Raw genomic sequence first — 22,756 nt, 5'->3', positions numbered from 1 at the left:
AAAAGCTCTTGACAGATGAAATGTCAATCGCTGACGTCACCAGTAACCAGGTGTCCCTTAATTGGCCTGCTGAGCCCGCTGGGCGGGCTTAACAAGGTCAATCAAGGGAAAGTAGCGTGGGTTGGCCACAAGTCGATGGAGGCGGGACTACAACCCAAAAAGTGGGAGTCCCGCCTCCAAAAGCACCCCATTGACTAAATCGAGCTCATTATATCAGACTCCTGATCTAGCTCTCGACTCTCTTGCAGCTGAACTGTTCCTTGTACAAAGCCCACAAATCCTGTTGCACTGTTCTGGGTCGCCGAGCTCCCTGCTTAACCTTTCTCTCCAAGTGATAGTTTGTCCAGTTTGGGGTCAAAGTGATCCTCCAGCCACCAGTAGAGTAAGGCTGAGCCGAGGGATGGAGTAGGTACCGTCACAGGGACCTGTGCTCCTTCACATGGCTTCTGAGGGAAACATTTCCCAACTGGTGTCTGGTACCAGAGGTCAAAGTGGGCCGTGACCCTGGGGGCCCTGATGGGCAGGAAATGACCCTGGGGAGCTGGTGGGCAGGGAATGACCCTGGGGAGCTGGTGGGCAGGGAATGACCCTGGGGAGCTGGTGGGCAGGGAGTGACCCTGGGGAGCTGGTGGGCAGGGAGTGACCCTGGGGGCCCCGGTGGGCAGGGAGTGACCCTGGGGGAGCTGGTGGGCAGTGAGTGACCCTGGGGCCCCGGTGGGCAGGGAGTGACCCTGGGGGTCCTGGTGGGCAGGGAGTGACCCTGGGGCCTCTGGTGGGTAGGGAGTAACCCTGGGGCCCTGGTGGGCAGGGAGTGACCCTGGGGGAGCTTGTGGGCAGTGAGTGACCCTGGGGCCTCTGGTGGGTAGGGAGTAACCCTGGGGCCCTGGTGGGCAGTGAGTGACCCTGGGGGCCCTGGTGGGCAGGGAGTGACCCTGGGGGAGCTTGTGGGCAGTGAGTGACCCTGGTGGAGCTGGTGGGCAGGGAGTGACCCTGGGGCCTCTGGTGGGTAGTGAGTGACCCTGGGGCCCCGGTGGGCAGTGAGTGACCCTGGGGGCCCTGGTGGGCAGGGAGTGACCCTGGGGGAGCTTGTGGGCAGTGAGTGACCCTGGGGGAGCTGGTGGGCGGGGAGTGACCCTGGGGCCCTGGTGGGCAGTGAGTGACCCTGGGGGCCCTGGTGGGCAGGGAGTGACCCTGGGGGAGCTTGTGGGCAGTGAGTGACCCTGGGGGAGCTGGTGGGCAGGGAGTGACCCTGGGGCCTCTGGTGGGTAGTGAGTGACCCTGGGGCCCTGGTGGGCAGTGAGTGACCCTGGGGGAGCTTGTGGGCAGTGAGTGACCCTGGGGGAGCTGGTGGGTAGGGAGTGACCCTGGGGCCCCGGTGGGCAGTGAGTGACCCTGGGGACCCGGTGGGCAGGGAGTGACCCTGGGGAGCTGGTGGGCAGGGAGTGACCCTGGGGCCTCTGGTGGGCAGGGAGTGACCCTGGGGCCTCTGGTGGGCAGAGAGTGACCCTGGGGAGCTGGTGGGCAGGGAGTGACCCTGGAGCCTCTAGTGGGCAGGGAGTGACCCTGGGGGCCCCGGTGGGCAGGGAATGACCCTGGGGAGCTGGTGGGCAGGGAGTGACCCTGGAGCCTCTGGTGGGCAGGGAGTGACCCTGGGGGCCTCTGGTGGGCAGGGAGTGACCCTGGGGGCCTCTGGTGGGCAGGGAGTGACCCTGGGGCCTCTAGTGGGCAGGGAGTGACCCTGGGGGCCCCGGTGGGCAGGGTGTGACCCTGGGGAGCTGGTGGGCAGGGAGTGACCCTGGAGCCTCTGGTGGGCAGTGAGTGACCCTGGGGGCCTCTGGTGGGTAGGGAGTGACCCTGGGGCCTCTGGTGGGTAGGGAGTGACCCTGGGGGCCCCGGTGGGCAGGGAGTGACCCTGGGGCCTCTGGTGGGTAGGGAGTGACCCTGGGGAGCTTGTGGGTAGGGAGTGACCCTGGGGCCTCTGGTGGGTAGGGAGTGACCCTGGGGCCCCGGTGGGTAGGGAGTGACCCTGGGGAGCTGGTGGGCAGGGAGTGACCCTGGGGGAGCTGGTGGGCAGGGAGTGACCCTGGGGGAGCTGGTGGGCAGGGAGTGACCCTGGGGGCCCCAGTGGGCAGTGAGTGACCCTGGGGCCCCGGTGGACAGGGAGTGACCTTGGGGACCCCGATGGACAGGGAGTGACCTTGGGGACCCCGGTGGGCAGGGAGTGACCTTGGGGGAGCTGGTGGGCAGTGATCGCTCCCAGACTCTTCTCTTATGACCATTCCAGCACCTTTACAATTAGCATTAAAGTACAAATCATTTAATGCACATGAACTAGCCCCTCACAGGCCACACCACTAATGTTCTAGAATGGCTTTAAACCATCACTCAAGAATTCTCTGAGGAGACAACTCAGATTACAGATATTAGTAAATTTTAATCAGCTCACAATATAATGATTTAATTAGTACTTGTGCAGTATATTTCCCATCCCAAATTACTGTATATAACAGGTTGTTATACTGCTAATTTTGTTACTTTACCAAATTGAATGAAATGGAGATAATGGCAGTTACGTTATACTATTCCAATTTCAGGCAAAAAAAACCTTGTGATCTGGGGCAGAGGAAGTGCCATCAAAGACTGTCCATCTTTGCCCAACTGCTACGGTGCAGTGTTAAGCAGAACCTTGAGGTAAGTTGTACGAGACTTGAGATTGTCGTAAAATGGAGAAACTGGATTTGCAAACAGGATAAATCGCACAATCTTCAGCCTTTCCACTGGGAAATAGACGGCTTTGAGCTGACAGTGTGAGCCATGGACTCTTGGGCTTGAACGGCACCCCATCCAACACCTTAAACATTCACTCCCTCCACCACCGGCGCACCGTGGCTGCAGTGTGTACCATCTACAAGATGCACTGCAGCAACTTGCCAAGGCTTCTTCGGCAGCACCTCCCAAACCCGCGACCTCTTCCACCTAAATGAACAAGGGCAGCAGGTGCATGGGAACAAGCTCCCCTCCAAGTCACACACCATCCTGACTTAGAAGTATATCGGCCATTCCTTCATCGCCACTGGGTCAAAATCCTGGAACTCCCTCCCTAACAGCACTGTGGGAGCACCTTCACCACACGGACTGCAGCAGTTCAAGAAGGCGGCTCACCACCACCTTCTCAAGGGCAATTAGGGATGGGCAATAAATGCTGGCCTTGCCAGCGACGCCCACATCCCAAATACGAATAAAAAAAAACATCTTTTGTTAAAGGTGGAATTGTTCATTTGCCTGAAGTGTTGCCTTTCTGTCAGCTTAGCCATCAGCCCTGTTCTACCACAGCCCATTACTAAGCTCCCTTTCTTCGCGAAGGCCCTTGAAAATATTGTCACCTCCCAGACCCCTGCCCACTGTCCTAAAACTCCACGTGTTTAGTAACAATCATTTTTGAGATGGGTTTCGGACGGGAGTTGGGGGAAATGGGTCAGTGGGTCAATGTCCCCCTGCCATATAAAATTTTTACAGGGCTTGACAGGGTAGATGCAGGGAGAATGTTTCCCCTGGCTGGGGATTCTAGAACCAGGGGTCACAATCTCAGGATAAGGGGTCGGCTATTTAGGACTGAGATGAGGAGAAATTTCTTCACTCAGAGGGTGGTGAATCTTTGGAATTCTCTACCCCAGAGGGCTGTGGAGGCTCAGTCGTTGAGTATATTCAAGACAGAGATCGATAGATTTTTCAGAACTAAGGGAATCAGGGATATCGGGATAGGGCGGGAAAGTGGAGATGAGGTAGAAGATCAGCCATGATCTCATTGAATGACGGAGCAGGCTCGAGGGGCTAAATGGCCTATTTCTTCTGTTCTTATTGTAATGTCCGTGTGTAATTGAGACACGGACTGCAGAAGTTGGTTATAACAGGTGTTTACTGAATGGAGACAAAACTGGAACGACTATACAAAGTTACTGCACAGGCTTATATACAGGGGTGGTCACTACTGGTACTGCAGTATACAGGGGCTGCAGAATATAGTTCCTTCTTCAAAGTACATACACTACAATTCCTCCCCTTTTAGCTAAACAGTACATAACATTCGATTAATAATTAAATAACATATTTACAATTACAGTTGCTATATACATTAGCTGAAGTTAAGCAATTATAAATTCAGTCTTTGAGGAGGCTTCCTGATTCTGTCCGGATAACGCCTCTTTGGGGTATCAGGGTCTTCTGGCAAAGTTGATTCGGGATCAATGTCGTTGTTTAGTTCGTCTGCTTCCAATATCACCGATTCTGAGGTAGATGCAATTGGTACTTCGGTTTCATCACCAGGTGTATCGGATCGTGGTGTGGATTTGACGTTTTCCAGTGACTCTAGAATCTGGTCAGCATGGCGTCTTACAATGCTCTCTCCAACGTCCAAGGTATACATTAGAGGTCCTTGCCGTGTGCAGATCGTTCCTGGCTGCCATTTCGCTGTGCAGTAGTCCCGGGCCAAAACTGGTTGACCTATCTTAAAACTCCTGGTTGGCCTTTCATTCATATTCTGAAACTGCCTGTTCTCCACATCTCTTCTGATGTTTGGCTTAACCAAATCCAAGCGGCATCTTAGTCTTCGATTGAAGAACATCATGGCTGGAGTTTGGTTGGTAACCGCATGTGTCGCATTCCGGTAGGCAAACAAGAAGTTATCCACCTTGTGTTGTAGGGGTATGTCTTCATTACACATTGCCTTGATAGCCTTCTTGAATGTTTGAACGAACCTCTCAGCCAATCCATTGGTGGCTGGATGATATGGGGCGGATGTGTAATGCTTAACACCATTGTTCTTTAAGAACCTCCGGAACTCTTCAGACACAAACTGTGGTCCATTGTCGGAGCAAATCTGTTCAGGCAGCCCATTTCTGGCGAATATGGTTCGTAAGACTGTGATGGTTTTTTCTGTGGTGGTTGAGGACATTTTTATTACCTCTGGCCACTTTGAATGTGCTTCCACCGCAATTAAAAACATCGAGTCCATAAATGGACCAGCAAAATCAATGTGTACCCTTTGCCATGGAGATGAGGGCCACTCCCATGGATGTAGAGGGGCTTGTGGTGGGGCGTTTTGGACCTTCTGGCATCCTGTACAGCTCTTGGTCATCTCTTCGATTTCTCTATTGATTCCCGGCCACCACACAAACACTCTGGCTAAGTTCATTTTTACCCCTCCCAGATGACCCTCATGAAGCTCATTGAGCACTCTATCCTTCAATTTGGGTGGAATTACTACTCTGGATCCACACATGAAGGTTCCTCGGCACACTGACAGCTGTTCTCTTCTTGGCGAGAATGCTGGCAACAGTGGTTCGCCATGTGCTGGCCATCCCTTCACCGTTAAATCATAGACCCTGGAGAGTGTCGGGTCATTTTGTGTTTCCTTTTCTATGTTTGCATTCGTCACAGGTAGACATTCGACTATGGTCGAGTGGAATATCTCCACAGGATCCACTGCAGGTGCTTCTTCCACCGTCGGCAACGGTAGGCGCGACAACCCATCAGCATTCCCATGCTGTTTAGTTCCTTTGTACTCAATGTCATATTGGTGTGCCCCTAGGAAAAGGGACCACCTCTGTAGCCATTGTGCTGTCATTATCGGGATGCCCTTCTTAGGGTTGAAAATGGAGACAAGAGGTTGATGATCAGTTAGTAGAGTAAATTTCTGTCCGTGCAGGTAGTGATTGAACTTCTTCACCCCCCACACCAGGCTGAGGGCCTCTCTGTCAATCTGGGCGTAGTTACGCTCGGCTGCAGTTAACGAGCGTGACGCAAAAGCTATCGGCCTCTCTGAACCATCAAGGGATTTATGTGACAGTACCGCTCCAATGCCATAGGGAGACGCATCACACGCCAGTCTTATCGGTAGTGATGGGTTGTAGTGAGCCAATACTTCTCTTGAAGTGATCAGGCCTTTACACTTCTGAAAGGCCCGCTTACATTCATCGCTCCATTTCCATGCTACTCCAGTTTGTAGCAGGGCGTTCAGTGGGTGCAGAATTGTGGTCAAATTCGGCAAAAACTTATGGTAGTAATTCACCAATCCGAGGAATGACCTCAGTTGCGACACATTTTCAGGCGCTGGAGCCTTAACTACCGCTTCAATTTTGTCAGGGGACTTATGTAACCCCTCTTCATCAATCACGTGGCCACAATACGATATTTGTTTCTGAAAAAACTCGCACTTGGGGCGATTGGCTCGTAGCCCATGTTCTCTTAGTCTAGTGAGCACCTGCTCTAGGTTGGCAAGGTGTTCACTGTCATTTTTACCTGTCACTAGGATGTCGTCCAAGTAACACTGAGTCCCCGGAATCCCTTGCAGGACTTGTTCCATCGCTCTTTGCCATATAGCCGGAGCTGATGCAACTCCGAATACCAGTTGATTATACTGGTAAAGACCTTTGTGAGTGTTTATCGTGAGATATTTCCTAGAGGATTCTTCAACCTCCATCTGCAAATATGCTTGCGCTAGGTCAATTTTTGTAAAACGTTTCCCTCCAGATAGTGAGGTGAAAATATCTTCTATCCTCGGAAGAGGATACTGTACTGTGTGAAGGACTGGGTTCACAGTCACCTTGAAGTCCCCACAGATGCGAACCTTCCTTGGCTCCTCAGACTTATTGTTTAACATTTTCTTCATGACAGGAACGATGGGTGTCGCCCACTCGCTCCAGTCTACCTTAGTTAGCACGCCTGCATTCTCCAGATTCTCCAGCTCTGCCTCGATGGCTGGGCGAATTGCATACGGTACCGGTCTTGCTTTGAAAAACTTGGGAATTGCATTCTCTTCTATTTTTATCGAGGCGGTTACGCCTTTAAGAGTTCCCAGTTCTTGTTGAAATACCTCTTTAGCGTTAGCCAAGATTTTTGACAATCGTCCAGGTGTGACGTTGTCATCCTTTTTACCAGCCACTGTCAGTGCCTGAATGGAGTGCCAGTCTAAACTTATCTTTCTGATCCATTCACGTCCCAATAACGGTGGTCCACCATCTTGCAGTATGTACAGATACAATTTCTGTATTTCCTTTCTGTTGTATTCGACAGGCACCCTTATTTTCCCTCTGGGGTATACTTTCTGCCCCGTATATGTCTTCAAGACAATGGATGTGTCTTCCAAGGGTATGTGTGAGAATAGCCGCTCGTAGTCTCGTCGATTCATGACGGTCAGGGCTGATCCTGTATCCAATTCCATTTTGACTTGGGACCCTGCTATCGTGAGGGTGACCCAAATGGTTCGGTGATCCTCTTTTGTGATTACGTTGTGTAGTTTGAGACAGCTTAGTCTCTTGTTCCCGGATTCACTATCGCTCTTCTGGTCTTCGGAACTACTGTCCGTCATCTTTTGTACTTTCCTGTACTTTTCCTTAGTAGTCTTTTTGTTGTCGTTAGTCTTCTTCCCGGACCTGCAAACTCGTGCAATGTATCCCATCTTTCCGCATTGCCTGCATGTTTTGTCCTTGGACCAGCAGTCCTTCTGGTCATGGGTTGTTCTGCCGCAGCGATAACATTTTTCAAATCCCCGTGTCATTTCATGGGTGCCGTATTCCTGTGGCTTTTGCTGTATTTCCGCAGCTCCCCTTGCTGCTGCTTCGTACAATATTGCCACGCTGAAAGCCTTATCTAGCGTCAGCTCTTTCTCTGAGGGTAACCTCTTCTGGGTTCCTTCAGTCAGGAGTCCACAGACAAATTTGTCCCGTAGGGTATCTGCCAGTCCTGCTCTGAACTGGCAGTGCTTTGATAGCTTGCGTAGTTCCATAAGGTAATCAGCATTGCTCTCATCTTTATGCTGATTTCTCTTGTGGAATTTAAATCTTTCTGCTATCAGCAGCAGTGTAGGATTTAGGTGTTCCTGTAGGATATCAACAATTTCGTTAAAACTCTTCGCCATCGGTTTGACTGGAGTGATCAGGTTCCGCAATAGGCCGTACGTTCTTGCGCCCATTAAGTTTAGTAGTACCGATGCCTTTTTCTCATCGGCGACTTCATTTGCCTTGCAATATACTTCGACTCTTTCCACATACGTGGTCCAGTCTTCTATTGCATTATCGAAGGCAGTGATATTGCCAGTCTTCGGCATCTTGGAGATCTAAGATGGCGCCTCCCGCGCTTTGCCTTCTTCCCCGATTGAACAAAATGGCGCCTCCCGCGCTTTGCCTTCTTCCCCGCTGGATTAAGATGGCGCCTCCGGCGCTTTCTGTCTTTTCCGCTGCTGCTAGCACTGTTGCTGGCATTTTTATGCCTTGATGGCGACGCCCTATGGTCTTCGCGCACTTCCCCCCCGCGCTGCTGCCAACGCCGCTGTCCGCGGTCCCCGTGGCAAACTGCAGCTCCTCGCGGCTTTCTGCGCTTCTAATTTCTTTTATTTTAATTACTGTTCCCGTCGTCAGAGCAGACCCTATGGGACACTTTCCTCCCTCTTCTCGGGTCTGTACGCTGCCCGGCTTCGTAGCACCGGCCGTGCCCTGTGTGCTCCACCCTCTCTCTCTCCTCTTCCCGACAACGCTGCTCGGCCCCGTTGAAAAGCCACCCGATCGAGCTCTAGCCCGCCGCAGCCCAGGAAGGATCAGTGTACTACCTGCCACCAGCCCGATTAGCTGGAACACCATAGACTGGATAACCAAGCCCAGCTCTCGTAGGCCTCTCCTGCAAATCTTCGAATTCGATGAATCAGAGGGCGGTTGCCCACGGTCGACGCCCGTTTCTTCTGTTAGTTTTTTTTTTCTTTTTGGATTTCTTCCTTCTGGCCTCGACCTCTAACAACTTCGCTTCAGGGATGGATCCCCATGAGGTGGTGCAGAACTGTAGGTAAGTTCGGATCTGTTCGTCGCCAGTGTAACGTCCGTGTGTAATTGAGACACGGACTGCAGGAGTTGGTTATAAGGTGTTTACTGAATGGAGACAAAACTGGAACTACTATACAAAGTTACTACACAGGCTTATATACCGGGGTGGTCACTACTGGTACTGCAGTATACAGGGGCTGCAGAATATAGTTCCTTCTTCAAAGTACATACACTACACTTATGACATCATTAAGAACCCATTTTACGCTTCCAAACTGGCCATAATTCAGAGGGGAATCCAACCCAAAAAGCCTGAGGCTTTGATAACATGAACTCAACCAATGAGTGAACTGCTGTGTGTGAGGGATCATCCTTAAACACAGGATCACGTCCCATGTTCAACCACTGCTCTGACCACAGAGTCGATGTAAAGTTGTGTCTGGTACTGAGACAACCAATTGCTCCACTGAATTAGGGCAATAAGTGGAATAGAGGGGTCCAATCTGAACACAGCTCCGTAAAGGATGAAACGTGCTGGCAATGACTTTATTTCTTCAATCACAAATATCGCTGCCACATGACCAGCTTAGATCAGTTTCTTAATTGAAGAAAATGCCTTTCACATAATTCTCAAATACACAGACCCCACGAGACTGAAGCTTCTCCCTCTTAATTCTTGTACATTGAACAGAGAAAAAATACTGAGTTACATTTTGTGAAGGGGTGAATTAAAAGCAAGTGAATACTTCTTTGTTTAAGAATTATTTAAATTTATCAGTTATACTTCAGCTAGGAGAGTGACTGACTTCAGTTTTACCTTTTATCAGTTCTGTGCCCGAGAATGCGAACTATCTCTGCCGAGACTTGCCCAGCGCTCTTCTGCTTAGTTCACTCTCTCCACTGAATGAAGAGGTTGAAACAATATGGGTTATAGGCGGCGTCAAACCCTTTGAGGTAAGGATGTGACAAAGTATTAAAGATTATTCAACATTGATCAGACCAGATTGTGTCAGGGTTCCGCCCATTCAGCTGCTCTCCTGTCCATTAGGGGCACCTTGTGGGCTTTGCATTGACGACAGTTCCCGCTGCTTCTCCAGCCAGCCCGCTACCTGTTTACCAGCGGAGAACCTGGAGACTCAGGTGAGGAGAGCTGGGCTGTTCTCGCTCACCCAGCCCCCTCCTGTTTAAGCGTGTACCACCAAACCTCTGCCAAAGATACGTTGGCGGAACGCAACACAACCCCGAGCAAATTCCCAGCCACATGTGTGCTTACGTTTGCTGTTGCTGCAACTGCTTGAGCTGATGAAATGATGAATGGAGTTGGGTAGAGAACCAACCCGAGGGACAGGGGTTGGAGTAACAGTTCACGTGGATGAGGCCCCTTTAGAACCCTTTAATTAGCAGGAACAGCAGTGATGGGCACACAGGGTGGAGGTGATCAGATGGACATGGCTCAGTAAAAAATTACTCCAGGAACCGGAGGGTACAACAGATGACTGGTGGGCATTCGAACAATGATGGATAGGAAAAGACCCTCTGGTCCATCCAGCCTGTCCCACATGCTGTGAGACCTTGTGTGTATATCACAATAACGGGACTCTCCATCCCACCAAAACCATGTGATCTCCTGGGAGAGGCAAAAAAACAGATGAAAACCTAGGCCAATTTGGGGGGAAATCTGAGAAATTTCTCTCAAACACCACCCCCTTCTTCCCCATGGAGATCGAAACTAGTGCAGGAGATCACTCTAGCCCTGCTAATTCCTACCTCCGTTCCAGCCAGAAACAGGTTCAGCTCTGGCTTGAGATGCACGTTTTATATTGTGCAATGTGCCGAGCTAATTTCACTTGAGATTTACTTACTTGCTGCTATGTAAACAGGAACTAATGGGTAAGATTTGGAGCAGGGGGTTTTACTGGCGTCGGTTCAGCAATTAGCTGAATAACTGGTCAGTGCCACTGTTCTATGAACAGGGAATGTTTCACCAGCTCACACTTCCAGTAACTCTGAGTACGTTGTGCCAGGAGAAGTTGTTTCAAAAGATATTTTATATATTTTTCTGAGTCAGAAGGTTGTGGGTTCACGTCCACATAAATCTAGGCTGACACTCCAGTGCAGTGCTGAGGGAGCGCTGCACTGTCGGAGGGGCAGTGCTGAGGGAGTGCTGCACTGTCGGAGGGGCAGTACTGAGGGAGTGCTGCACTGTCGGAGGGGCAGTGCTGAGGGAGCGCCACACTGTCGGAGGGGCAGTACTGAGGGAGCGCTGCACTGTTGGAGGGGCAGTACTGAGGGAGCGCTGCACTGTCGGAGGGGCAGTACTGAGGGACCACCGCACTGTAGGAGGGGCAGTACTGAGGGAGCACTGCACTGTCGGAGGGGCAGTACTGAGGGAGCGCCGCACTGTCGGAGGGGCAGTACTGAGGGAGCGCCGCACTGTCGGAGGGGCTGTACTGAGGGAGCGCCGCACTGTCGGAGGGGCAGTACTGAGGGAGCGCTGCACTGTCAGAGGGGCAGTACTGAGGGAGCGCTGCACTGTCGGAGGGGCAGTATTGAGGGAGTGCTGCACTGTCGGAGGGGCAGTACTGAGGGAGTGCTGCACTGTCGGAGGGGCTGTACTGAGGGAGCGCCGCACTGTCGGAGGGGCAGTACTGAGGGAGCGCTGCACTGTCAGAGGGGCAGTACTGAGGGAGCGCTGCACTGTCGGAGGGGCAGTATTGAGGGAGTGCTGCACTGTCGGAGGGGCAGTACTGAGGGAGTGCTGCACTGTCGGAGGGGCAATACTGAGGGAGCGCTGCACTGTCGGAGGGGCAGTACTGAGGGAGCGCTGAACTGTCCAAGGGGCAGTACTGAGGGAGTGCTGCACTGTTGGAGGGGCAGTACTGAGGGAGCGCTGCACTATCTTGTGCCGTCTTTTGGCTGAGATGTTAAACCGAGGGCCCGCCTGCTCTCTCAGGTGGACGTAAAATATCCCATGGCACTATTTCGCAGAAGAGCAGGAGAGTTCTTCCCGGTGTCCTGGGGCCAATATTTATCCCTCAATCAACATCACTAAAACAGAGTATCTGGTCATTTTCACATTGCTATTTGTGGGAGCTTGCTGTGCGCAAATTGGCTGCTGCATTTCCCCCATTATGTGGAGATGCCAGTGTTGGACTGGGGTGGACAAATGTAAGAAGTCACACAACACCAGGTTATAGTCCAACAGTTTTATTTGAAATCACAAGCTTTCGGAGCGCTGCTCCTTCGTCAGGTGAAGTGGAGAGATGCATAAAGACACAGTTTATATAGTCAGAGAATAATGCCAGATGATTACAGGTAATCTTTCTAACTGCCATTTATCACACCTCGGCAGAGAGATAATCACAGCAATCAAAAGGTGTGAATGGTGTCCAAACAGGTCAGTCAGGAAAACATTACATCAAAGAACAATGAGGTGGGGTCACAAGGGGTCAAATGTTGCAGAGTCTGTATGAAAAACAAAAAACAGACAAAAAGAACATTTTTTGCTGGAAATCACAGCAGGTCCGGTCGCATCTGTGTAGAGAGAACAAGCCAACGACGACTCGAGTCTGGATGACCCTACGTCAGGTGGGGTTACATGTAGCGTGACATGAACCCAAGATCCCGGTTGAGGCTGTCCTCATGAGTGTGGAACTTGGCTATCAGTTTCTGCTCTACGATTTTGCGTTGTCGTATGTCTCGAAGGCCACCTTGGAGAATGCTTACCCGAAGATCGGAGGCTGAATGTCCTTGACTGCTGAAGTGTTCCCCGACTGGGAGGGAACACTCCTGCCTGGTGATTGTTGCGCGGTGTCCATTCATCCGTTGTCGCAGTGTCTGCATGGTCTCGCCGATGTACCATGCTCCGGGGCATCCTTTCCTGCAACGTATGAGGTAGACAACGTTGGCTGAGTCACATGAGTATGTACCATGTACCTGGTGGGTGGTGTCCTCATGTGTGATGATGGTATCTGTATTGATGATCTGGCATGTCTTGCAGAGGTTGCCGTGGCAGGGTTGTGTGATGTCGTGGTCGCCGTTCTCCTGAAAGCTGGGTAATTTGCTGCGAACGATGGTCTGTTGGAGGTTAGGTGGCTGTTTGAAGGCGAGTAGTGGAGGCGTGGGGATGGCCTTAGCGAGGTGTTCATCGTCATCGATGACATGTTGAAGGCTGCGAAGAACATGGCGTAGTTTCTCCGCTCCGGGGAAGTACTGGACGACGAAGGGTACTCTGTTGGTTGTGTCCCGTGTTTGTCTTCTGAGGAGGTCTATGCAATTTTTTGCTGTGGCATAGACCTCCTCAACGTTGTCTACCTCATACGTTGCAGGAAAGGATGCCCCGGAGCATGGTACATTGGCGAGACCATGCAGACACTGCGACAATGGATGAACGGACACCGCGCAACAATCACCAGGCAGGAGTGTTCCCTCCCAGTCGGGGAACACTTCAGCAGTCAAGGACATTCAGCCTCCGATCTTCGGGTGAGCATTCTCCAAGGCAGCCTTTGAGACACACGACAATGCAAAATCGTAGAGCAGAAACTGATAGCCAAGTTCTACACTCATGAGGACGGCCTCAACCGGGATCTTGGGTTCATGTCACGCTACATGTAACCCCACCTGACGTATGGTCATCCAGACTCGAGTCGTCGTTGGCTTGTTCTCTCTACACAGATGCGGCCGGACCTGCTGTGATTTCCAGAAAAAAAAATGTTCTTTTTGTCTGTTTTTTGTTTTTCATACAGACCCCAGCATCTGCAACATTTGACCCGTTGTGACCCCACCTCATTGTTCTTTGATGTAATGTTTTCCTGACTGACCTGTTTGGACACCATTCACACCTTTGATTGCGGTGATTATCTCTCTGCCGAGGTGTGATAAATGGCAGTTAGAAAGATTACCTGTAATCATCTGGCATTATTCTCTGACTATATAAGCTGTGTCTTTGTGCATCTCTCCACTTCACCTGACGAAGGAGCAGCGCTCCGAAAGCTTGTGATTTCAAATGAAACTGTTGGACTATAACCTGGTGTTGGGTGACTTCTTACATTTTTCCCCCATTACAACAGTGACTCCACTTCAAAAAGTACTTCCTTGGCTGTAAAGCACTTTGGGACGTCCGGCGGTCATGAAAGGCGCTGTAGAAATGCAAGTCTTTCTATTTTTTAAATCCCCGTAGTAGAGAGTCTTTAACAAGCAGTCTTTCCTGTCAGTCGCAAATGCCAGTAATCAGTTTCCTGTTCTATTTCAGGAAGCCGTGAAACATCCAAAGTGTGACCAGATTTATCTTACAAATGTCATGGCGCGATTCAACTGTGACACTTTCTTCCCAGAATTTGACCGGGAGACATTCAGGCTGGTTGATGAGTAAGATTTAAATTCTTTCCTTTTACTTTACCAGTTTGCAGTGCTGGGTGATGTACTGAGTGGAGTGTCCCAGGGATCGGTGCTGGGTGATGTATTGAGTGGAGTGTCCCAGGGATCGGTGCTGGGTGATGTACTGAGTGGAGTGTCCGAGGGATCGGTGCTGGGTGTTGTACTGAGTGGAGTGTCCCAGGGATCGGTGCTGGGTGATGTACTGAGTAGAGTGTCCCAGGGATCGGTGCTGGGTGATGTACTGAGTGGAGTGTCCCAGGGATCGGTGCTGGGTGATGTACTGAGTGGAGTGTCCCGGGGATCGGTGCTGGGTGATGTACTGAGTGGAGTGTCCCAGGGATCGGTGCTGGGTGATGTACTGAGTGGAGTGTCCCAGGGATCGGTGCTGGGTGATGTACTGAGTGGAGTGTCCCAGGGATCGGTGCTGGGTGATGTACTGAGTGGAGTGTCCCAGGGATCGGTGCTGGGTGATGTACTGAGTGGAGTGTCCCAGGGATCGGTGCTGGGAGATGTACTGAGTGGAGTGTGCCAGGGATCGGTGCTGGGTGATGTACTGAGTGGAGTGTCCCGGGGATCGGTGCTGGGAGATGTACTGAGTGGAGTGTCCCAGGGATCGGTGCTGGGTGATGTACTGAGTGGAGTGTCCCAGGGATCGGTGCTGGGTGATGTACTGAGTGGAGTGTCCCAGTGATCGGTGCTGGGTGATGTACTGAGTCGAGTGTCCCAGGGATCGGTGCTGGGAGATGTACTGAGTGGAGTGTCCCAGGGATCGGTGCTGGGTGATGTACTGAGTGGAGTGTCCCAGGGATCGGGGCTGGGTGATGTACTGAGTGGAGTGTCCCAGGGATCGGTGCTGGGTGATGTACTGAGTGGAGTGTCCCAGGGATCGGTGCTGGGTGATGTACTGAGTGGAGTGTCCCAGGGATCGGTGCTGGGTGATGTACTGAGTGGAGTGTCCCAGGGATCGGTGCTGGGTGATGTACTGAGTGGAGTGTCCCAGGGATCGGTGCTGGGTGATGTACTGAGTGGAGTGTCCCAGGGATCGGTGCTGGGTGATGTACTGAGTGGAGTGTCCCAGGGATCGGTGCTGGGGGATGTACTGAGTGGAGTGTCCCAGGGATCGGTGCTGGGAGATGTACTGAGTGGAGTGTCCCAGGGATCGGTGCTGGGTGATGTACTGAGTGGAGTGTCCCAGGGATCGGTGCTGGGTGATGTACTGAGTGGAGTGTCCCAGGGATCGGTGCTGGGTGATGTACTGAGTGGAGTGTCCCAGGGATCGGTGCTGGGTGATGTACTGAGTGGAGTGTCCCAGGGATCGGTGCTGGGTGATGTACTGAGTGGAGTGTCCCAGGGATCGGTGCTGGGTGATGTACTGAGTGGAGTGTCCCAGGGATCGGTGCTGGGTGATGTACTGAGTGGAGTGTCCCAGGGATCGGTGCTGGGTGATGTACTGAGTGGAGTGTCCCAGGGATCGGTGCTGGGTGATGTACTGAGTGGAGTGTCCCAGGGATCGGTGCTGGGTGATGTACTGAGTGGAGTGTCTCAGGGATCGGTGCTGGGTGATGTACTGAGTGGGGTGACCCAGGGATCGGTGCTGGGTGATGTACTGAGTGGAGTGTCCCGGGGATCGGTGCTGGGTGATGTATTGAGTGGAGTGTCCCAGGGATCGGTGCTGGGTGATGTACTGAGTGGAGTGTCCCAGGGATCGGTGCTGGGAGATGTACTGAGTGGAGTGTCCCAGGGATCGGTGCTGGGTGATGTACTGAGTGGAGTGTCCCAGGGATCGGTGCTGGGTGATGTACCGAGTGGAGTGTCCCAGGGATCGGTGCTGGGTGATGTACTGAGTGGAGTGTCCCAGTGATCGGTGCTGGGTGATGTACTGAGTGGAGTGTCCCAGGGATCGGTGCTGGGTGATGTACTGAGTGGAGTGTCCCGGGGATCAGTGCTGGGTGATGTACTGAGTGGAGTGTCCCAGGGATCGGTGCTGGGTGATGTACTGAGTGGAGTGTCCCAGGGATCGGTGCTGGGTGATGTACTGAGTGGAGTGTCCCAGGGATCGGTGCTGGGTGATGTACTGAGTGGAGTGTCCCAGGGATCGGTGCTGGGTGATGTACTGAGTGGAGTGTCCCAGTGATCGGTGCTGGGTGATGTACTGAGTGGAGTGTCCCAGGGATCGGTGCTGGGTGATGTACTGAGTGGAGTGTCCCAGGGATCGGTGCTGGGTGATGTACTGAGTGGAGTGTCCCAGGGATCGGTGCTGGGTGATGTACTGAGTGGAGTGTCCCAGGGATCGGTGCTGGGTGATGTACTGAGTGGAGTGTCCCAGTGATCGGTGCTGGGTGATGTACTGAGTGGAGTGTCCCAGGGATCGGTGCTGGGTGATGTACTGAGTGGAGTGTCCCGGGGATCAGTGCTGGGTGATGTACTGAGTGGAGTGTCCCAGGGATCGGTGCTGGGTGATGTACTGAGTGGAGTGTCCCAGTGATCGGTGCTGGGTGATGTACTGAGTGGAGTGTCCCGGGGATCGGTGCTGGGTGATGTACTGAGTGGAGTGTCCCAGGGATCGGTGCTGGGTGATGTACTGAGTGGAGTGTCCCAGGGATCGGTGCTGGGTGATGTACTGAGTGGAGTGTCCCAGGGATCGGAGCTGGGTGATGTACTGAGTGGGGTGTCCCAGGGATCGGTGCTGGGTGATGTATTGAGTGGAGTGTCCCAGGGATCGGTGCTGGGTGATGTACTGAGTGGAGTGTCCCGGGGATCGGTGCTGGGTGATGTACTGAGTGGAGTGTCCCAGGGATCGGTGCTGGGTGATGTACTGAGTGGAGTGTCCCAGGGATCGGTGCTGGGTGATGTACTGAGTGGAGTGTCCCAGGGATCGGTGCTGGGTGATGTACTGAGTGGAGTGTCCCAGGGATCGGTGCTGGGTGATGTACTGAGTGGAGTGTCCCAGGGATCGGTGCTGGGTGATGTACTGAGTGGAGTGTCCCAGTGATCGGTGCTGGGTGATGTACTGAGTGGAGTGTCCCAGGGATCGGTGCTGGGTGATGTACTGAGTGGAGTGTCCCGGGGATCAGTGCTGGGTGATGTACTGAGTGGAGTGTCCCAGGGATCGGTGCTGGGTGATGTACTGAGTGGAGTGTCCCAGTGATCGGTGCTGGGTGATGTACTGAGTGGAGTGTCCCGGGGATCGGTGCTGGGTGATGTACTGAGTGGAGTGTCCCAGGGATCGGTGCTGGGTGATGTACTGAGTGGAGTGTCCCAGGGATCGGTGCTGGGTGATGTACTGAGTGGAGTGTCCCAGGGATCGGTGCTGGGTGATGTACTGAGTGGGGTGTCCCAGGGATCGGTGCTGGGTGATGTATTGAGTGGAGTGTCCCAGGGATCGGTGCTGGGTGATGTACTGAGTGGAGTGTCCCAGGGATCGGTGCTGGGTGATGTACTGAGTGGAGTGTCCCAGGGATCGGTGCTGGGTGATGTACTGAGTGGAGTGTCCCAGGGATCGGTGCTGGGTGATGTACTGAGTGGAGTGTCCCAGGGATCGGTGCTGGGTGATGTACTGAGTGGAGTGTCCCAGGGATCGGTGCTGGGTGATGTACTGAGTGGAGTGTCCCAGGGATCGGTGCTGGGTGATGTACTGAGTGGGGTGTCCCAGGGATCGGTGCTGGGGGATGTACTGAGTGGAGTGTCCCAGGGATCGGTGCTGGGGGATGTACTGAGTGGAGTGTCCCGGGGATCGGTGCTGGGTGATGTACTGAGTGGAGTGTCCCGGGGATCGGTGCTGGGTGATGTACTGAGTGGAGTGTCCCAGGGATCGGTGCTGGGTGATGTACTGAGTGGAGTGTCCCGGGGATCGGTGCTGGGTGATGTACTGAGTGGAGTGTCCCAGGGATCGGTGCTGGGTGATGTACTGAGTGGAGTGTCCCAGGGATCGGTGCTGGGTGATGTACTGAGTGGAGTGTCCCAGGGATCGGTGCTGGGTGATGTACTGAGTGGAGTGTCCCAGGGATCGGTGCTGGGTGATGTACTGAGTGGAGTGTCCCAGGGATCGGTGCTGGGTGATGTACTGAGTGGAGTGTCCCAGGGATCGGTGCTGGGTGATGTACTGAGTGACGTGTCCCAGGGATCGGTGCTGGGTGATGTACTGAGTGGAGTGTCCCAGGGATCGGTGCTGGGTGATGTACTGAGTGGAGTGTCCCAGGGATCGGTGCTGGGTGATGTACTGAGTGACGTGTCCCAGGGATCGGTGCTGGGTGATGTATTGAGTGGAGTGTCCCAGGGATCGGTGCTGGGTGATGTACTGAGTGGAGTGTCCCAGGGATCGGTGCTGGGTGATGTACTGAGTGGAGTATCCCGGGGATCGGTGCTGGGTGTTGTACTGAGTGGAGTGTCCCGGGGATCGGTGCTGGGAGATGTACTGAGTGGGGTGTCCCAGGGATCGGTGCTGGGTGTTGTACTGAGTGGAGTGTCCCAGGGATCGGTGCTGGGTGATGTACTGAGTGGAGTGTCCCGGGGATCGGTGCTGGGAGATGTACTGAGTGGAGTCTCCCAGGGATCGGTGCTGGGTGATGTACTGAGTGGAGTGTCCCAGGGATCGGTGCTGGGTGTTGTACTGAGTGGAGTGTCCCAGGGATCGGTGCTGGGTGATGTACTGAGTGCGGTGTCCCAGGGATCGGTGCTGGGTGATGTACTGAGTGGAGTGTCCCAGGGATCAGTGCTGGGTGATGTACTGAGTGGAGTGTCCCAGTGATCGGTGCTGGGTGATGTACTGAGTGGAGTGTCCCAGGGATCGGTGCTGGGTGATGTACTGAGTGGAGTGTCCCAGGGATCGGTGCTGGGTGATGTACTGAGTGGAGTGTCCCAGGGATCGGTGCTGGGTGATGTACTGAGTGGAGTGTCCCAGGGATCGGTGCTGGGTGATGTACTGAGTGGAGTGTCCCAGGGATCGGTGCTGGGAGATGTACTGAGTGGAGTGTCCCAGGGATCGGTGCTGGGTGATGTACTGAGTGGAGTGTCCCAGGGATCGGTGCTGGGTGATGTACTGAGTGGAGTGTCCCAGGGATCGGTGCTGGGTGATGTACAGAGTGGAGTGTCCCAGGGATCGGTGCTGGGAGATGTACTGAGTGGAGTGTCCCAGGGATTGGTGCTGGGGACTGAGTGGAGTGTCCCAGGGATCGGTGCTGGGTGATGTACTGAGTGGAGTGTCGCAGGGGAGAGTTAGAGTGGGGTGTCCCAGGATCACCAGAATGGTTCCTGGGATGGGGGGATTGTCCTATGAGGAGAGATTGAGTAGACTAGGCCTATATTCTCTTGAGTTTAGAAGAATGAGAGGTGATCTCAGTGAAACATATAACATTTTTAAAGGGCTGACAGGGTAGATGCAGGGAGGATGTTTCCCCTGGCTGGGGAGTCTAGAACCAGGGGTCATAGTCTCAGAATAAGGGGTCGGCCATTTAAGACCGAGATGAGGTGAAATTTCTTCACTGAAAGGGTTGTGAATATTTGGAATTCTCTGCCCCAGAGGGCTGTGGAGGCTCAGTCATTGAGTATATTCCCCTGCGATCGATAGATTTTTGGATACTGAGGGAATCAAGGGATATGGGAATCGGGCGGGATGGTGGAGTTGAGGTAGAAGGTCAGCCATGATCTTATTGAATGGCGGAGCAGGCTCGAGGGGCCGAATGGCCTGCTGCTGATCCTATTTATTATGTTCTTGTGTAGCTAGCAGAAGCTAAATCTGAGGTATGCTCCATTACAGGGGTATCCCTGTTCAAAGTGACTCTAATTTCATTTATTCCCCCATCTCCCCTTCCTCCAGTCTGCTTTCACTGGCAGATCCGTCAACCATCTTGTCTCTATGCTCTGGGATTCCCTCCCTAACATCCGTCCTCTCTTGGATCGGCGAAAGCCCCCTCCAATCCTAGCTCTTTGGCAGTGCGAGTCTGTGTGATGCAAGCTATTGTAACAGTGACCCACATTCGGGAAACTTCTCGTTGTTGTTTACAAGAAGTGAGCTTCAGTGTTTCTGAGTCACTCTTTGTTTCTTTCAGGTTTCCAGGAGTTCCAAGTGAAATCCAAGAGGAAAGTGGCATCAGATACAAATTTCAAGTCTTTCAAAAAGTTAGCAAACAATGAACCTGGATATTAAACCTGGTGCAGCTGGTATACAAGTGTGTGAGATAAAAGTGGGCCTTGACTTTAAGGTTAAAGTGGATTATAAGGAATCTCAGTAAGAAAATTCCAATATTTAGATTCTTTTTGGAAAGGGATGAGAATTATAGAATCAGAGAATGGCTACAGCACAGAAGGAGGCCATTCGGCCCGTCGAGCCCGCGCCGACTGTCTGCAAGAGCACTTCAGCCAGTCCCACTCCCCCGCCCTTTCCCTGTAAATTTCTCCTGAATTCCCGATTGGATTTATTAGTGACTCTCTTATATTGATGGCCCCTGGTTCTGGTCTCCCCCACAAGTGGAAACATCTTCTCTACGTCGACCCTATCGAACCCTTTCATCATCATAAAGACCTCTATCAGGTCACCCCTCAGTCTTCTCTTTTCTAGAGAAAAGAGCCCCAGCCTGTTCAATCTTTCCTGATAGGTATAACCTCTCAGTTCTGGTATTATTCTAGTAAATATTGTTTGCACCTTCCCCAGGGGTTCTCTCTCTCCGCTGTAACAAATTCCTGTGGAAACTCCGATCGTGTTATAAATGGTGAGCACCAGTTTTCTTGTTTCCAAGGCTCATCCACTGAAGTTACAGCTGTTTTATTTTGTCCCAGTTCTTGTTGTAAGGGCCTTTCATAAACCACCAAAAGGTCACGACATTTTGGCCCCCACCATCGCCAATGGAATCCTTTCCCAAATACCCGCACCCAATAGTTTGTACAGTCTCGATGTTCCCACTAAAACAATACTTGCACTTCATAAAAAGCTTTTTCATTTAATTCAAATGGAAGTTTGTAAAACGTAGAGATAAACGGAAACAGTGTAACATTACTCAAAATAGCAAATGGATGCTTTCGCAAAAAACCCTCCTCAAACAGGTTCTGGCAGGGAGGGGGTGCGGAGAGGGTTGAGCTGGGGGAGCGGAGGAGCGGGAGGGTGGGGTGTGGGGGGGGGGAAGGGGAGGGACTGGGGGACTTTTGTTTTAGTCGGAGATAAGAAATATTACATAGAATTACACAGGATATACGGCACAGAAACAGGCCATTCGGTCCAACCAGTCCATGCCAGCGTTTAGGCTCCACTCGAGCCTCCTCCCGTCTTTCCTCATCTAAATTGATCAGCGTCACCCTCTGTTCCCTTCTCCCTCATACGCTTGTCTACACAGAGGAGGCTCGAGTGGAACATAAATGCCAGCATGGCCTGGTTGGGCCGAATGGCCTGTTTCTGTGCCGTATATCCTATGTAACCCTATGTAAGCTCTCACTAAAAACACCTGGCTTTTCCCTCGCTTCCTTCACTCTGCATTTCTTACATTTGCACAAAGAGCCATTGGCCCAGAGCCTGCACTCCTGCCCAGCCATTGGCCCAAGCCTGCTCTCCTGCCCAGCCATTGGCCCAAGCCTGCTCTCCTCCTCCAATCCACACACACTGACTGCACTGCATAAGAACTGACAGCCAATCAGATGAAATTCTCCCCCGTCCCCAGTGACACTGAAAGAGAAGCTGACTTTATCGGGTGATGTGATACATTGAAGTTTAATAAAGTATCAAGTGTCATAAATCAAGTATAATTTAACATTATTAGATGAAGAATTTGTTCAGTAATTGGAACATGGAACAACTTTGTAAGAAAATCCTGCTTCCTTTATTAATTGCGTTGAGAATGAGCAGACTGTTCCATACCGGATATTGGCATCAGAATCAAATGTGGACATGAACTTGTGATAACCCAATTCGGGCCGTGTGTCTGTCTCCTTTTTCTTTGCCTCCAACTCAAATTAAATGAAAGACAACAGAATCAAATTATTATTTGTTGGTGAAACAACAAGTACATTAGAATCGATTCTCAAAACTCAGTTCATATGTTGAGAATTTCTGTCACATCTGTAGGAACAGCTTGACATCGATTTAGTATTTCCAACAAAATAACAAAAAATAAGATTTTACAAGGCTGTCACCAAATACTTTTCTTCTGTTTATTTTTATTAAGTTCTTTATTGATGTATATATTTAACAAGAAGACTAATACCTCAAATACCCATCCCTAATTGCCCTTGAGGAGGTGGTGGTGAGCCTCCTTCTTGAACCGCTGCAGTCCCTGTGGTGAAGGTACTCCCACAGTGCTGTTAGGGTGGGAGGTCCAGTATTTTGACCCAGTGACGATGAAGGAACGGCAATATATGTCCAAGTCAGGATGGTGTGTGACTTAGAGGGGAACTTGGAGGTGATGGTGTTCCCAAAAAATTGCTGCTCTTGTCGTTCAAGGTGGTAGAAGTTTCAGGGAGGGAGGTGTTGTTGAAGTAACATTGGCGAGTTGCGGCAGTGTATCCTGTAGATAGGACACATTGCAGCCACAGTTCACCAGTGGTGGAGGGAGTGGTTGTTGAGTCCAGTGGCAGGGTGACTGATC

At 52.1% G+C, this 22,756-nt stretch overlaps 1 protein-coding gene across 1 annotated transcript in view; it reads left to right on the top strand.

Annotated features, from left to right (window-relative positions):
* LOC147106481 (dihydrofolate reductase) overlaps nt 1-20,353 on the top strand; it is a 31,708-nt gene extending 11,355 nt beyond the window's left edge. The window contains exons 3-6 of the mRNA XM_086009707.1: nt 2,595-2,691; nt 9,638-9,764; nt 14,062-14,177; nt 20,234-20,353. Of these exons, the coding sequence (XP_085865833.1) occupies nt 2,595-2,691; nt 9,638-9,764; nt 14,062-14,177; nt 20,234-20,318 (425 nt within the window). The 3' untranslated portion in view covers nt 20,319-20,353. The remainder of the gene's footprint in view (nt 1-2,594; nt 2,692-9,637; nt 9,765-14,061; nt 14,178-20,233) is intronic.
* The last annotated feature ends 2,403 nt before the right edge of the window (nt 20,354-22,756 follow it).

Source organism: Somniosus microcephalus, chromosome 16, assembly GCF_052327205.1.
Source record: "Somniosus microcephalus isolate GS21.2 chromosome 16, FLI_Smic_1.0, whole genome shotgun sequence".
Lineage (NCBI taxonomy): Eukaryota > Metazoa > Chordata > Chondrichthyes > Squaliformes > Somniosidae > Somniosus > Somniosus microcephalus.
This window is presented reverse-complemented; position numbering and strand designations above follow the sequence as displayed.